Source organism: Oncorhynchus mykiss, chromosome 21 (genome assembly GCF_057628025.1).
Source record: "Oncorhynchus mykiss isolate SJ-2025 chromosome 21, ASM5762802v1, whole genome shotgun sequence".
Lineage (NCBI taxonomy): Eukaryota > Metazoa > Chordata > Actinopteri > Salmoniformes > Salmonidae > Oncorhynchus > Oncorhynchus mykiss.
The window spans coordinates 1,870,001-1,885,000 of record NC_143042.1 but is presented as its reverse complement, the minus strand read 5'-3'; the positions used below and the strand labels follow the sequence as shown (position 1 = coordinate 1,885,000).

The 15,000-nt window shown below is 46.5% G+C and overlaps 1 protein-coding gene across 1 annotated transcript in view; it reads left to right on the top strand.

Moving 5' to 3' along the window:
* The window catches only part of LOC110490361 (protein PHTF2), a 112,697-nt gene that overhangs the window by 65,806 nt on the left and 31,891 nt on the right, over nucleotides 1-15,000 (top strand). The window contains 2 exon segments of the mRNA XM_090213404.1: nucleotides 6,532-6,588; nucleotides 13,737-13,806. Of these exon segments, the coding sequence (XP_090069530.1) occupies nucleotides 6,532-6,588; nucleotides 13,737-13,806 (127 nt within the window).

The window sequence follows — 15,000 nt, the reverse complement described above, 5'->3', positions numbered from 1 at the left end:
CTCACAACGATAAAGAGCTCTATAACTGATTCAAGTATTTTTAGCCAGATCCTAATTGGTATGTTGAATTTTATGTTCCTTTTGATGGCATAGAATGCCCTTCTTGCCTTGTCTCTCAGATATTTCACAGCTTTGTGGAAGTTACCTGTGGTGCTGATGTTTAGGCCGAGGTATGTATAGTTTTTTGTGTGCTCTAGGGCATTTGTATTTGTGGTCCTGGCGACTGGACCTTTTTTTGGAACACCATTATTTTGGTCTTACTGAGATTTACTGTCAGGGCACAGGTCTGGCAGAATTTGTGCAGAATATCTAGGTGCTGCTGTTGGCCCTCCTTAGTTGGTGACAGAAGCACCAGATCATCAGCAAAACAGTAGACATTTGACTTCGGATTCTAGCAGGGTGAGGCCGGGTGCTGCAGACTTTTCTAGTGCCCGCGCCAATTCGTTGATATATATGTTGAAGAGGGTGGGGCTTAAGCTGCTTCCCTGTCTCATCCCACGGCCCTGTGGGAAGAAATGTGTGTGTTTTTTTCCTATTTTAACCGCACACTTGTTGTTTGTGTACATGGATTTTATAATGTCGTATGTTTTACCCCAAACACCACTTTCCATCAATTTGTATAGCAGACCCTCATGCCAAATTGAGTCGATGGCTTTTTTGAAATCAACAAAGCATGAGAAGACTTTGCCTTTGTTTTGGTTTGTTTGGTTGTCAATTAAGGTGTGCAGGGTGAATACGTGGTCTGTTGTACGGTAATTTGGTAAAAAGCCTATTTGACATTTGCTCAGTACATTGTTTTCACTGAGGAAATGTACGAGTCTGCTGTTAATAATAATGCAGAGGATTTTCCCAAGGTTACTGTTGACACATATTCCACGGTAGTTATTGGGGTCAAATTTGTCTCCATTTTTGTGGATTGGGGTGATCAGTCCTTGGTTCCAAATATTGGGGAAGAGCTAAGGATGCCAGAGCTAAGGATGATGTTAAAGAGTTTTAGTATAGCCAATTGGAATTTGTTGTCTGTATATTTGATCATTTCATTGAGGATACCATCAACACCACAGGCCTTTTTGGGTTGGAGAGTTTTTATTTTGTCCTGTAGCTCATTCAATGTAATTGGAGAATCCAGGTGGTTCTGGGAGTCTTTAATAGTTGATTCTAAGATCTGTATTTGATCATGTATATGTTTTTGCTCTTTATTCTTTGTTATAGAGCCAAAAATATTGGAGAAGTGGTTTACCCATACATCTCTATTTTGGATAGCTAATTCTTCATGTTGTTGTTTGTTTAGTGTTTTACAATTTTCCCAGAAGTGGTTAGAGTCTATGGATTCTTCAATTGCATTGAGCTGATTTCTGACATGCTGTTCCTTCTTTTTCCGTAGTGTATTTCTGTATTGTTTTAGTGATTCACCATAGTGAAGGCGTAGGCTCAGATTTTCCGGGTCTCTATGTTTTTGGTTGGACAGGTTTCTCAATTTCTTTCACAGGTTTTTGCATTCTTCATCAAACCATTTGTCATTATTGTTAATTTTCTTCAGTTTTCTATTTGAGATTTTTAGATTTGATAGGGAAGCTGAGAGGTCAAATATAGGGTTAAGATTAAGATTTTCTACTGCCAAGTTTACACCTTCACTATTACAGTGGAACATTTTACCCAGGAAATTGTCTAAAAGGGTTTCTTTGGCTTTGATGCCTCATGATTGAGTATTGCTCTGTTCAAGTAGACTGTGATTTTGCTGTGGTCTGATAGGGGTGTCAGTGTGCTGACTGTGAACGCTCTGAGAGACTCTGGGTTGAGGTCAGTGTTAAAGTCGTCTACAGTACTACTGCCAAGAGATGAGCTATAGGTGTACCTACCATAGGAGTCCCCTCAATGCCTACCATTGACTCTGTACATACCCAGCGTGCGACAGAGCTGCAGGAGTTGTGACCCGTTTTTGTTGGTTATGTTGTCATAGTTGTGCCTAGGGGGGCATATGGGGGAGGGAATACTGTCACCTGCAGGCGGGTGTTTGTCCCCCTGTGTGCTGAGGGTGTCGGGTTCTTGTCCAGTTCTGGCATTTAGGTCACCACAGACTAGTACATGTCCCTGGGCCTGGAAATTATTAATTCCCCCTCCAGGATGGAGAAGCTGTCTTCATTAAAATATGGGGATTCTAGTGGGGGTTATAGGTAGCACACAGGAGGACATTATTCTCTGTTAAGATCATTTCCTTTTGAATTTCTAGCCAAATGTAAAATGTTCCTGTTTTGATTAATTTAATGGAGTGAGTTAGGTCTGCTCTATACCAAATTAGCATAGTCCCTTCCCTGTTTCACACCTGGTAGTTTGGTGGATGGGACTACCAGCTCTCTGTAACCTAGAGGGCAACCAGTGGGTCCGTCTCCTCTATACCAGGTTTCTTGCAGGATGACTAGTCCTAGACTAGTCACCCCCGGTCTCTTTTCTCTCTAGACTAGTCACCCCCGGTCTCTCCTCCTCTAGACTAGTCACCCCCGGTCTCTCCTCCTCTAGACTAGTCACCCCCGGTCTCTCCTCCTCTAGACTAGTCACCCCCGGTCTCTCCTCCTCTAGACTAGTCACCCCTGGTCTCTCCTCCTCTAGACTAGTCACCCCCGGTCTCTTTTCTCTCCTCTAGACTAGTCACCCCCGGTCTCTCCTCCTCTAGTCTAGTCACGTTCACTCTCTCCTCTTCTGTCTAGTCACCCCCAGTCTCTTTTCTTTCAAGCATGGCCTTCACCCCCCCCTTTCCTTGTTCCTTCATTCTGTCTCTCTCTGAGGACTCCTTGGCTGTTGCATGTTTGATGAGGTTCATGAAAGATGCAGAGTTTCCATTGGCTTGAGATGAGGCTAGTAGGGTGACCCATGTAGTTAACAGGCTGTAAAGACATATACACACACACACACACACACACTTATATACACACACATATACACACACACACACACACACACACTTATATACACACACATATACACACACACACACACACACACACATACACACATATACTCACACACACACTTATATATACACACACACACACACACACAGAGACAGACATATACACACACCCAAACATGCACACAGACACACACAGCCCCTTCCTGTCTGTGCCATATCAGTAGATTTAACTGTCTGGGGGATGAAGGTCATGTTTCATGTGTGACATGTCTATTCTCCCTAAATGAACAGGAGCAGAGGAACACACACACACACACACACACACACACACGGCTGTTGTCACTAAAGAAGAGCGTCGGAGAGACGCAGGAGAAGCCTACCTGACCACCTTAACCCAATCCCCCAACGGACATTAACATTTCAGCAGAGCATTTATCTGACACCTAAACCTTTCTCCGACCTACCTGGACAGAGTCACAGCTTACCTGATAGTTTTACCCTCCTTACCAAACACCCAGACTATTGACTTAGGGTGGAGCTTTGACGGAAGGGCATTAACATCCTAAATGGATCTGAACCAAAATGGATGCATCTAAGGGAAGATGAAGAGGACTTTCTCACAACATATTTAGCGATGGAGAGGAAGATAGGAACACTATGATAAACACCCCCAAGCTGGTGTGTGTGTGTGTGTGTGTGAGAGAGAGTGTGTGAGTGAGTGACCAGACGACCAACCGGTTTAAACATTGAGGAGACAGAGAGGAGTCACAGACCAGACGACCAACAGGTTTAAACATTGAGGAGTCAGAGAGGAGACACAGACCAGACGACCAACAGGTTTAAACATTGAGGAGTCAGAGAGGAGACACAGACCAGACGACCAACAGGTTTAAACAGAGAGAAGACACAGACCAGACGACCAACAGGTTTAAACATTGAGGAGTCACAGAGAGGAGACACAGACCAGACGACCAACAGGTTTAAACATTGAGGAGTCAGAGAGGAGTCACAGACCAGACGACCAACAGGTTTAAACATTGAGGAGACAGAGAGGAGTCACAGACCAGACGACCAACAGGTTTAAACATTGAGGAGACAGAGAGGAGTCACAGACCAGACGACCAACAGGTTTAAACATTGAGGAGACAGAGAGGAGTCACAGACCAGACGACCAACGGGTTTAAACATTGAGGAGACAGAGAGGAGTCACAGACCAGACGACCAACGGGTTTAAACATTGAGGAGTCAGAGAGGAGTCACAGACCAGACGACCAACGGGTTTAAACATTGAGGAGACAGAGAGGAGTCACAGACCAGACGACCAACAGGTTTAAACATTGAGGAGACACAGACCAGACGACCAACAGGTTTAAACATTGAGGAGACAGAGAGGAGTCACAGACCAGACGACCAACAGGTTTAAACATTGAGGAGACAGAGAGGAGACACAGACCAGACGACCAACAGGTTTAAACATTGAGGAGTCACAGACCAGACGACCAACAGGTTTAAACATTGAGGAGTCACAGACCAGACGACCAACAGGTTTAAACATTGAGGAGACAGAGAGGAGTCACAGACCAGACGACCAACAGGTTTAAACATTGAGGAGACAGAGAGGAGTCACAGACCAGACGACCAACAGGTTTAAACATTGAGGAGTCAGAGAGGAGACACAGACCAGACGACCAACAGGTTTAAACATTGAGGAGTCACAGACCAGACGACCAACAGGTTTAAACATTGAGGAGTCAGAGAGGAGACACAGACCAGACAACCAACAGGTTTAAACATTGAGGAGACAGAGAGGAGTCACAGACCAGACGACCAACAGGTTTAAACATTGAGGAGACAGAGAGGAGTCACAGACCAGACGACCAACAGGTTTAAACATTGAGGAGACAGAGAGGAGTCACAGACCAGACGACCAACAGGTTTAAACATTGAGGAGTCAGAGAGGAGTCACAGACCAGACGACCAACAGGTTTAAACATTGAGGAGTCAGAGAGGAGTCACAGACCAGACGACCAACAGGTTTAAACATTGAGGAGTCACAGACCAGACGACCAACAGGTTTAAACATTGAGGAGTCACAGACCAGACGACCAACAGGTTTAAACATTGAGGAGACAGAGAGGAGACGACCAACAGGTTTAAACATTGAGGAGTCAGAGAGGAGACGACCAACAGGTTTAAACATTGAGGAGTCAGTGAGGAGTCACAGTTAAATAAAAAGGTTATAGTTGTGGTGGGAACGGGGAAGCACTGAGTACTGTCTCTCTCTCTCTCTATCTCTCTCTCTCTCTATCTCTCGCTTCCTCTCCCCCTCTCACTCTCTCTCTCTCTCTGTCTCTCAATCTCTCTCCCCTCTCTCTCTCTTTCTTCCCTATCTCTATCTATCTTTCTTTCTATCTCTCGCTTTCTCTCCCCCTCTCACCCCCCCTCACACCCTCTCTCTCTCTCTCTCTCTCTCAATTCATTTCAAGGGCTTTATTGACATGGGAAACATATGTTAACATCGCCAAAGCAAGTGAAATAGATAATAAACAAAGTTAAATAAACAATAAAAATTAACAGTAAACCAACATTACACTCACAGAAGTTCCAAAAGAATAAAGACATTTCAAATGTCATATTATGTATATATACAGTGTTGTAACAATGTACAAATGGTTAAAGTACAAAAGGGAAAATAAATAAACATAAATATGGGTTGTATTTACAATGGTGTTTGTTCTATCTTTCTCTCTCGCTCTCTCTTTCTCCCCCTCTCACCCCCCCCCTCTCTCTCTCTCTCTTTCTCCCCCTCTCTCTCACGTGCTGCATGTTTAATTAGTGTGATTGTGTCATCTATTCTGTCTGGTCCACAGGTTTCTGCTACAAGGTTTCATTGTGTATGACAGTGGAGTGAATAGGGATTTGATACGCTGAGTTTTCATATGAAACACACACACACAGCACAATCATTAGCAGGGTTGAAGAGTGGGTTAGGGGCAGTGGAGGGGGTTCTGAAGCCTAGTTGCCCATCCAGTCAATACAGTCCAATGTAAAGTGAATGCACCACTACCCAGGCCTCAGATCATGCATAATGAACACAGATTAGACCCAGCAAACACACACACCGTCTCAGAGCTGAGCTCGTTCACCTTGCACGGCCTCCCACATGATGGACACACACTGTTTCCCAGGCTAGCATCAACCTCTGTGATCTCTAAGGATGGCTGAACCTGACAGTGTTGTGGTTCATGGTTGGGTCACCTGACAGTGTTGTGGTTCATGGTTGGGTCACCTGACAGTGTTGTGGTTCATGGTTGGGTCAACTGACAGCAACATGGATGTTGGCTGGGTCAACTGACAGCAACATGGTTGTAGGATGGTTGGCTCAGTGGTTGTGACATGACTGATATGATGACAGAGGAAGTTGGATGAACTGCAGCTGAACCACAACCTAAACTGGTTTCAGAAGCTTCTGGGTTGAATCAATGTCTCAACAGTTCATTCAGTAACAATTTGCAACTGTTTTCCAGGGAGTCCTGGGATTCATATATATTTATCCTAATGTATTGTTGAATATATTGTCAGGGAAATGTACTAATGAATGTTTTGCTCTTTGTCTCTGGCAGATTGGTGCTTATGACCAACAGATATGGGAGAAGTCTGTTGAACAAAGAGAAATCAAGGTAACCGTTTGGATTTAGGTCCAATCAGAACACTTTGTCATCTTCTACATACTTATTTTGTCTCCTTTTATCTTTCTCTACCCTTTTCTGGATCATTGTATGAGTGTCTTCTGTCTGTCTCTCTCTGTCTGTCCTGTCTGTCTGTCTCTCTTTGTCTGTCCTGTCTCTGTCTCTGTCTGTCTGTCCTGTCTGTCTGTCTCTCTTTGTCTGTCCTGCCTGTCTGTCTCTGTCTGTCTGTCTCTGTCTGTCTGTCTGTCCTGTCTGTCTGTCTCTCTTTGTCTGTCCTGTCTGTCTGTCTCTGTCTGTCTGTCTGTCCTGTCTGTCTGTCTCTCTTTGTCTGTCTGTCTGTCTGTCTCTCTTTGTCTGTCTGTCTGTCTCTGTCTGTCTCTCTCTATTTCTCTTTCTCTCTCTGTCTGTCTGTCTGTCTCTCTCTCTCTCTCTTTGTCTCTCTCTCTCTCTCTCTGTCTCTATTCTGTCTGTCTATCTGTCTGTCTCTGTCTGTCTGTCTCTGTCTGTCTGTCTTTGTCTGTCTCTGTCTGTCTGTCTGTCTGTCTCCTCTCTTTCTCTGTCTGTCTGTCTCCTCTCTTTCTCTGTCTGTCTGTCTCCTCTCTTTCTCTGTCTGTCTCGCTCTCTTTCTCTCTGTCTCTCTGTTTCTGTCTCTCTCTCTCTCTCTCTCTCTCTCTCTCTGTCTCTCTCTCTGTCAGTTTCTGACTGTGCCATCAGTGCCGTCATGTTTTCAGTTGACTTTCTCCCCTCTTGCTGGTGCCGTTTGTCTTTCTTTGTCTGTCGCCCCCTCCTACATGTGCAGTTTATTAGACTGGTGAGTACTGCAGCACAGGAAGTCAGATTGAAGTCTGACTAGATTGTGATTTGTTGAGTTGGTTTGTTTCTATGTTTGTTCCTGGCCTGCTTCTTAACCCCTGATTGACTGGCTGACTGACTAGCTGGCTGACTGACTGGTTGACTAGCTGACTGGTTGACTAGCTGGCTGACTGACTGGTTGACTAGCTGACTGGTTGACTAGCTGACTGGTTGACTAGCTGACTGGTTGACTAGCTGACTAGCTGACTGGCTGACTAGCTGACTAGCTGACTGGTTGACTAGCTGACTGGCTGACTGGTTTGCAGTTGTGGCAAATTAGCATTGGAGTGGGCCAGTGGGTGTGGCCAATGGCGCAGCTTCTGACTGAAAATTGTAGAGGCCGTCCTCTTGGCCGCGGAGACAAGATGTGCTGTTTTAAAGCTAATTTCCTGCAATTCCACACATTTTGGCATGGGGCTGAAAGAACAACTTCAGTTTTAAAGCTAATTTATTGCAATTGTACACATTGTATGCTATCTGAGTGACTCAAACACAGTAACTAAATCAATGAGGGTCCCATGCCATGACAGTATTTTAAATGGTAGATTATCCATGACTGTCTAGGTTTTATTATGGTGATTGTTAATTCTCAAATATGAACTTTATTAAAACATATATAGCCCGTTTATCTTTTCTACACACTTTAAACAAACATGTTATTATTTTTCTAATCATATCTTTCCGCGATTTAGAAGCGACGGCCCACTACTGCTAAATTAGTATAGGGGAAACACTGGTGTTATTTCACTCACCCAAAGAGCTGCAGATGGAAGTCAAATCCTAAAAACATCATAGTCACATAGAACATGATGCCATTGTTTCCTGTCTGGTCTGTGACCTGCACAGAGAGGAGAGAAACCCTCCAAGTGATCCATCATAGTCAAGAGTACTGAAACGGGAGCTGTTTCACCTGGCTGCTACAGTCCATGACCTTTCTCCTCTAGACCCCTCTTTCATCCCTCACTCCTTCTAGAAAGAGAGCAAAACATTGTCCTTCGTCACCCCATTCAACCCCGTCCGCTCATATAGAGGGTTGAGCTCACAGCCAGAATGTTTAAAAAAAATTATTTAACCTTTATTTAACTAGGCAAATCCGTTAAGAGCTAATTCTTATTTTACAATGACGGCCTACTCTAGCCAAACACCTCCCCTAAACCAGCCAAACACACAGCTCAGCTCAAACACACAGTGCTTCCCGTCCGTCAGAACAGTGTCCTGGAAACGGTCCAACAACTGGCCCGTCTTTAGAGCCCAACAGGGCAGACGTGGGCCAGTTACTGTGTCTGCATCTTTGTGTTCATGAGAAACTAACAAGGGCGCACACATCCCATAATAAAGTAGCTATGACAACATTATCTAGAATAAAGTCTAAATATAGATTTTTGTTACTGAGATAAACCATGACAGTTAAAGGCTTGTTCATGCCCCCTGGTGGTAGTGATGATGAATTACGACAGGTTTCTCTTATCTTATCTCACAAGCAAAGCATATCCTTTAAAGACGAATAGAAAAGAGATTTACATTAATAAACAGAGCAATATAGATAGAACTAGTCAGCGTACTGCATTTGAAAAGCAGTTGAGGAAGGTTTAACTCCTAGCTGGAGACAGACACCCCCTCCCCTAAACCAGACCACGCCTCCCCTAAACCAGCAGAGACAGACACCACTCCTTTCAGTTGAGGAAGGTTTAACTCCTAGCTGGAGACAGACACCACTCCTTTCAGTGGAGGAAGGTTTACCTCCTAGCTGGAGACAGACACCCCCTCCCCTAAACCAGACCACGCCTCCCCTAAACCAGCAGAGACAGACACCCCTCCTTTCAGTTGAGGAAGGTTTAACTCCTAGCTGGAGACAGACACCCCCTCCCCTAAACCAGACCACGCCTCCCCTAAACCAGCAGAGACAGACACCCCTCCTTTCAGTTGAGGAAGGTGTAACTCCTAGCTGGAGACAGACACCCCCTCCCCTAAACCAGACCACGCCTCCCCTAAACCAGCAGAGACAGACACCCCTCCTTTCAGTTGAGGAAGGTTTAACTCCTAGCTGGAGACAGACACCCCCTCCCCTAAACCAGACCACGCCTCCCCTAAACCAGCAGAGACAGACACCACTCCTTTCAGTTGAGGAAGGTTTAACTCCTAGCTGGAGACAGACACCCCCTCCCCTAAACCAGACCACGCCTCCCCTAAACCAGCAGAGACAGACACCACTCCTTTCAGTTGAGGAAGGTGTAACTCCTAGCTGGAGACAGACACCACTCCTTTCAGTTGAGGAAGGTTTAACTCCTAGCTGGAGACAGACACCCCTCCTTTCAGTTGAGGAAGGTTGAACTCCTAGCTGGAGACAGACACCCCTCCTTTCAGTTGAGGAAGGTTGAACTCCTAGCTGGAGACAGACACCACTCCTTTCAGTTGAGGAAGGTTGAACTCCTAGCTGGAGACAGACACCACTCCTTTCAGTTGAGGAAGGTTGAACTCCTAGCTGGAGACAGACACCACTCCATTCAGTTGAGGAAGGTTGAACTCCTAGCTGGAGACAGACACCACTCCTTTCAGTTGAGGAAGGTTGAACTCCTAGCTGGAGACAGACACCACTCCATTCAGTTGAGGAAGGTGTAACTCCTAGCTGGAGACAGACACCACTCCTTTCAGTTGAGGAAGGTTGAACTCCTAGCTGGAGACAGACACCCCTCCTTTCAGTTGAGGAAGGTTGAACTCCTAGCTGGAGACAGACACCACTCCTTTCAGTTGAGGAAGGTTGAACTCCTAGCTGGAGACAGACACCCCTCCTTTCAGTTGAGGAAGGTTGAACTCCTAGCTGGAGACAGACACCACTCCTTTCAGTTGAGGAAGGTTGAACTCCTAGCTGGAGACAGACACCCCTCCTTTCAGTTGAGGAAGGTGTAACTCCTAGCTGGAGACAGACACCACTCCTTTCAGTTGAGGAAGGTTTAACTCCGAGCTGGAGACAGACACCACTCCTTTCAGTGGAGGAAGGTGTAACTCCTAGCTGGAGACAGACACCACTCCTTTCAGTCGAGGAAGGTGTAACTCCTAGCTGGAGACAGACACCACTCCTTTCAGTTGAGGAAGGTGTAACTCCTAGCTGGAGACAGACACCACTCCTTTCAGTTGAGGAAGGTTGAACTCCTAGCTGGAGACAGACACCACTCCTTTCAGTTGAGGAAGGTGTAACTCCTAGCTGGAGACAGACACCACTCCTTTCAGTTGAGGAAGGTTTAACTCCGAGCTGGAGACAGACACCACTCCTTTCAGTGGAGGAAGGTGTAACTCCTAGCTGGAGACAGACACCACTCCTTTCAGTTGAGGAAGGTGTAACTCCTAGCTGGAGACAGACACCACTCCTTTCAGTGGAGGAAGGTGTAACTCCTAGCTGGAGACAGACACCACTCCTTTCAGTTGAGGAAGGTGTAACTCCTAGCTGGAGACAGACACCCCTCCCTTCTTTCCCTGTTCCAGTCCTGTCTGTCTATAAAACAGTTTATAGCAGTAATAAAGAGGAAGAGGAAGGTATTGATCGTCTCGTCTAATCGTTTATGACACACATACCCACACACCTAGAGCGTGTCAGCTCTTTAAGATAAGGTCTTTAAGATAAATTCCTGTATGGCTGTATACAGATAGAGAAGGTCATCGTTTGACCTTTGGGTAAATATTAGCATTTGAGAGTGTTAAGATAGATAGAGAGCATTATACTACAGGGATGTGTTTAGTAGGGCACACCGTAGCAAAACGTTTTGCAACAGAACATGAAAATACTACCTGGTCATGTTCATTAGGACATTTGCATACAGAAAATGAATGTGGGTTTCTAACGGGTAAAGTTCAAGTAATCCTTCCCTGTTTCAGGTTTTTTTTTATCTCGTTTGGTGCCCATTGAACACAACCCAGTCTCCCATAACCTGGAGTCCAGGGAGGAGATACTCTAGTATACAGTGGCGGTTCTATGGCTCCCCGACTCATAAATATCACAACGAAGTAACCAAGACGAATAGAAACACATTTGTGTTGATTTGTCACTCGAGCATCAATACATTACCCGTCCCCCAACACTGTCAACCAAGAGTCAAGACTACATTACCCATCCCCCAACACTGTCAACCAAGAGTCAAGACTACATTACCCATCCCCCAACACTGTCAACCAAGAGTCAAGACTACATTACCCATCCCCCAACACTGTCAACCAAGAGTCAAGACTACATTACCCGTCCCCCAACACTGTCAACCAAGAGTCAAGACTACATTACCCGTCCCCCAACACTGTCAACCAAGAGTCAAGACTACATTACCCATCCCCCAACACTGTCAACCAAGAGTCAAGACTACATTACCCATCCCCCAACACTGTCAACCAAGAGTCAAGACTACATTACCCATCCCCCAACACTGTCAACCAAGAGTCAAGACTACATTACCCGTCCCCCAACACTGTCAACCAAGAGTCAAGACTACATTACCTGTCCCCCAACACTGTCAACCAAGAGTCAAGACTACATTACCCATCCCCCAACACTGTCAACCAAGAGTCAAGACTACATTACCCGTCCCCCAACACTGTCAACCAAGAGTCAAGACTACATTACCCGTCCCCCAACACTGTCAACCAAGAGTCAAGACTGCATTACCCATCCCCCAACACTGTCAACCAAGAGTCAAGACTACATTACCCATCACCCAACACTGTCAACCAAGAGTCAAGACTACATTACCCGTCCCCCAACACTGTCAACCAAGAGTCAAGACTACATTACCCGTCCCCCAACACTGTCAACCAAGAGTCAAGACTACATTACCTGTCCCCCAACACTGTCAACCAAGAGTCAAGATTACATTACCCGTCCCCCAACACTGTCAACCAAGAGTCAAGACTACATTACCCATCCCCCAACACTGTCAACCAAGAGTCAAGACTACATTACCCGTCCCCCAACACTGTCAACCAAGAGTCAAGACTACATTACCCGTCCCCCAACACTGTCAACCAAGAGTCAAGACTACATTACCCATCCCCCAACACTGTCAACCAAGAGTCAAGACTACATTACCCCTCCCCCTACCTCTGGCTTCCAGTGGGGAGACCTGAGGTCAACCTACCCCCCTCCCCCCTACCTCTGGCTTCCAGTGAGGAGACCTGAGGTCAACCTAACCCCCTCCCCACTACCTCTGGCTTCCGGTGAGGAGACCTGAGGTCAACCTACCCCCGCTCCCCTACCTCTGGCTTCCAGTGAGGAGACCTGAGGTCAACCTACCCCCCTCCCCCTACCTCTGGCTACGTCAACCTTCCCCCTCCCCATTTCGTGCTTCTGAGTGGGAGACCTTCCCAGTAGCCTGTCTAGCTCACAAACTAGAATCAGGATGCCCACTCTGACGAGGTTAATTTACCCACAGTCCCACACAGTGACATGATATCATTGACTCAACGTGCAAATGAGCGATTTAAAACTGATCGCGCAAATGTCATCATACCGATGTTTTTGTTTGGGCTGCCCGTGCCGCCCCCGGTAAGATGTCCATGTCACCGGTACCTAAATCCACCACAGCCTGTACGTGCCCGGGTCATCTGTTAATTATATACAGTCAGTCTATGGCTCCAGCAGGGCAAACGGCTTGTGTAAAGAGCTGAATGTACCCATCACTGTCAATAAGACGTCTGTCTGTCACACACTTGGAATTGAACAGAGCGACACAACAGCTTCATGCTGTTGACTCCATTGGTGCTGACTGATAGTGAACTGGTCACATGTAGGACACCGTGTGTTCATGTGTTTTGATCCTGCAGGGCCTCAGCGTCATGTAGATTGTCCTGCGTTAGGTGTGTTTGGCACGGTATGCTGCACCCACTGTGTGAGGACCTAACATGCATGGGGTTACCTCCATAGTTAGTGCCCTCGATGGGTTGTAGGGTTTCAGATCCTCACTATGTCTGTCAGTGCACCGAAGGTCATCCTAACTTAAGATGTGTGTGTATAACTCAGAACCTCCCATGTATGAGCTACGGAGTTACCCACACATAGCTCAACTTACAATCTGGCCCTTAGAGGATGTCTGTCTGTCTGTCTGTCTCTGTTTGTCTCTGTTTGTCTCTGTCTGTCTGTCTGTCTGTCTCTGTTTGTCTCTGTCTGTCTGTCTCTGTTTGTCTCTGTCTGTCTGTCTGTCTGTCTGTCTCTGTTTGTCTCTGTCTGTCTGTCTGTCTGTCTGTCTGTCTGTCTGTCTGTCTGTCTGTCTGTCTGTCTGTCTAAGTAACACTGTGCTGCTCCTCTCCAGGGCCTGAGGAACAAGCCGAAGAAGACAGGCCATGTGAAAGCAGACCTCATTGATGTGGACCTAGTGAGAGGTAAGGAGGACACACCAGCTGTCTCATTCACTCAGACACTGTCTGTCCCAGTCCAACCATGTTGGCTGTCTGTCCCAGTCCAACCTGTTGGCTGTCTGTCCCAGTCCAACCTGTTGGCTGTCTGTCCCAGTCCAACCTGTTGGCTGTCTGTCCCAGTCCAACCTGTTGGCTGTCTGTCCCAGTCCAACCATGTTAGCTGTCTGTCCCAGTCCAACCTGTTAGCTGTCTGTCCCAGTCCAACCTGTTAGCTGTCTGTCCCAGTCCAACCTGTTGGCTGTCTGTCCCAGTCCAACCATGTTGGCTGTCTGTCCCAGTGCAACCATGTTGGCTGTCTGTCCCAGTCCAACCTGTTGGCTGTCTGTCCCAGTCCAACCATGTTGGCTGTCTGTCCCAGTCCAACCATGTTGGCTGTCTGTCCCAGTCCAACCATGTTGGCTGTCTGTCCCAGTCCAACCTGTTAGCTGTCTGTCCCAGTCCAACCTGTTAGCTGTCTGTCCCAGTCCAACCTGTTAGCTGAGCAGGATGGTGCTACGTTAGTGTCAACGTAGAGTTTCTCCACTGGTCACATGATACGAGCCAGGTGTAGAAGTCCAGTGAAGCTAGTATCAAAATGGCTCTCTCTCTCTCTCACTCTCTCTCTCTCCTTCCCTCTCTCTCTCTCTCTCTCTCTCTCTCTCTCTCTCTCTCCTCTCTCTCTCTCTCTCTCTCTCCTTCCCTCTCTCTCTCTCTCCTTCCCTCTCTCTCTGTCTCTCTCTCTCTCCTCTCTCTCTCTCTCTCCTCTCTCTCTCTCTCTCCTTCCCTCTCTCTCTCTCTCCTTCCCTCTCTCTCTGTCTCTCTCTCTCTCTCTCTCCTTCTCTCTCTCTCTCTCTCTCTCTCTCTCCTTCCCTCTCTCTCTCTCTCTCTCTCTCTCTCTCCTTCTCTCTCTCTCCCCCCCCCTCTCTCTCTTTCTCTCTCTCTCACTCTCTCTCTTTCTCTCTCTCTCTCTCTCTCTCTCCCCCCCTCTCAATTCAATTTCAATTCAATTCAATTCAATTCAAGGGCTTTATTGGCATGGGAAACATGTGTTAACATTGCCAAAGCAAGTGAGGTAGACAACATACAAAGTGAAAATATAAAGTGAAAAACAACAAAAATTAACAGTAAACATTACACATACAGAGGTTTCAAAACAGTAAAGACATTACAAATGTCATA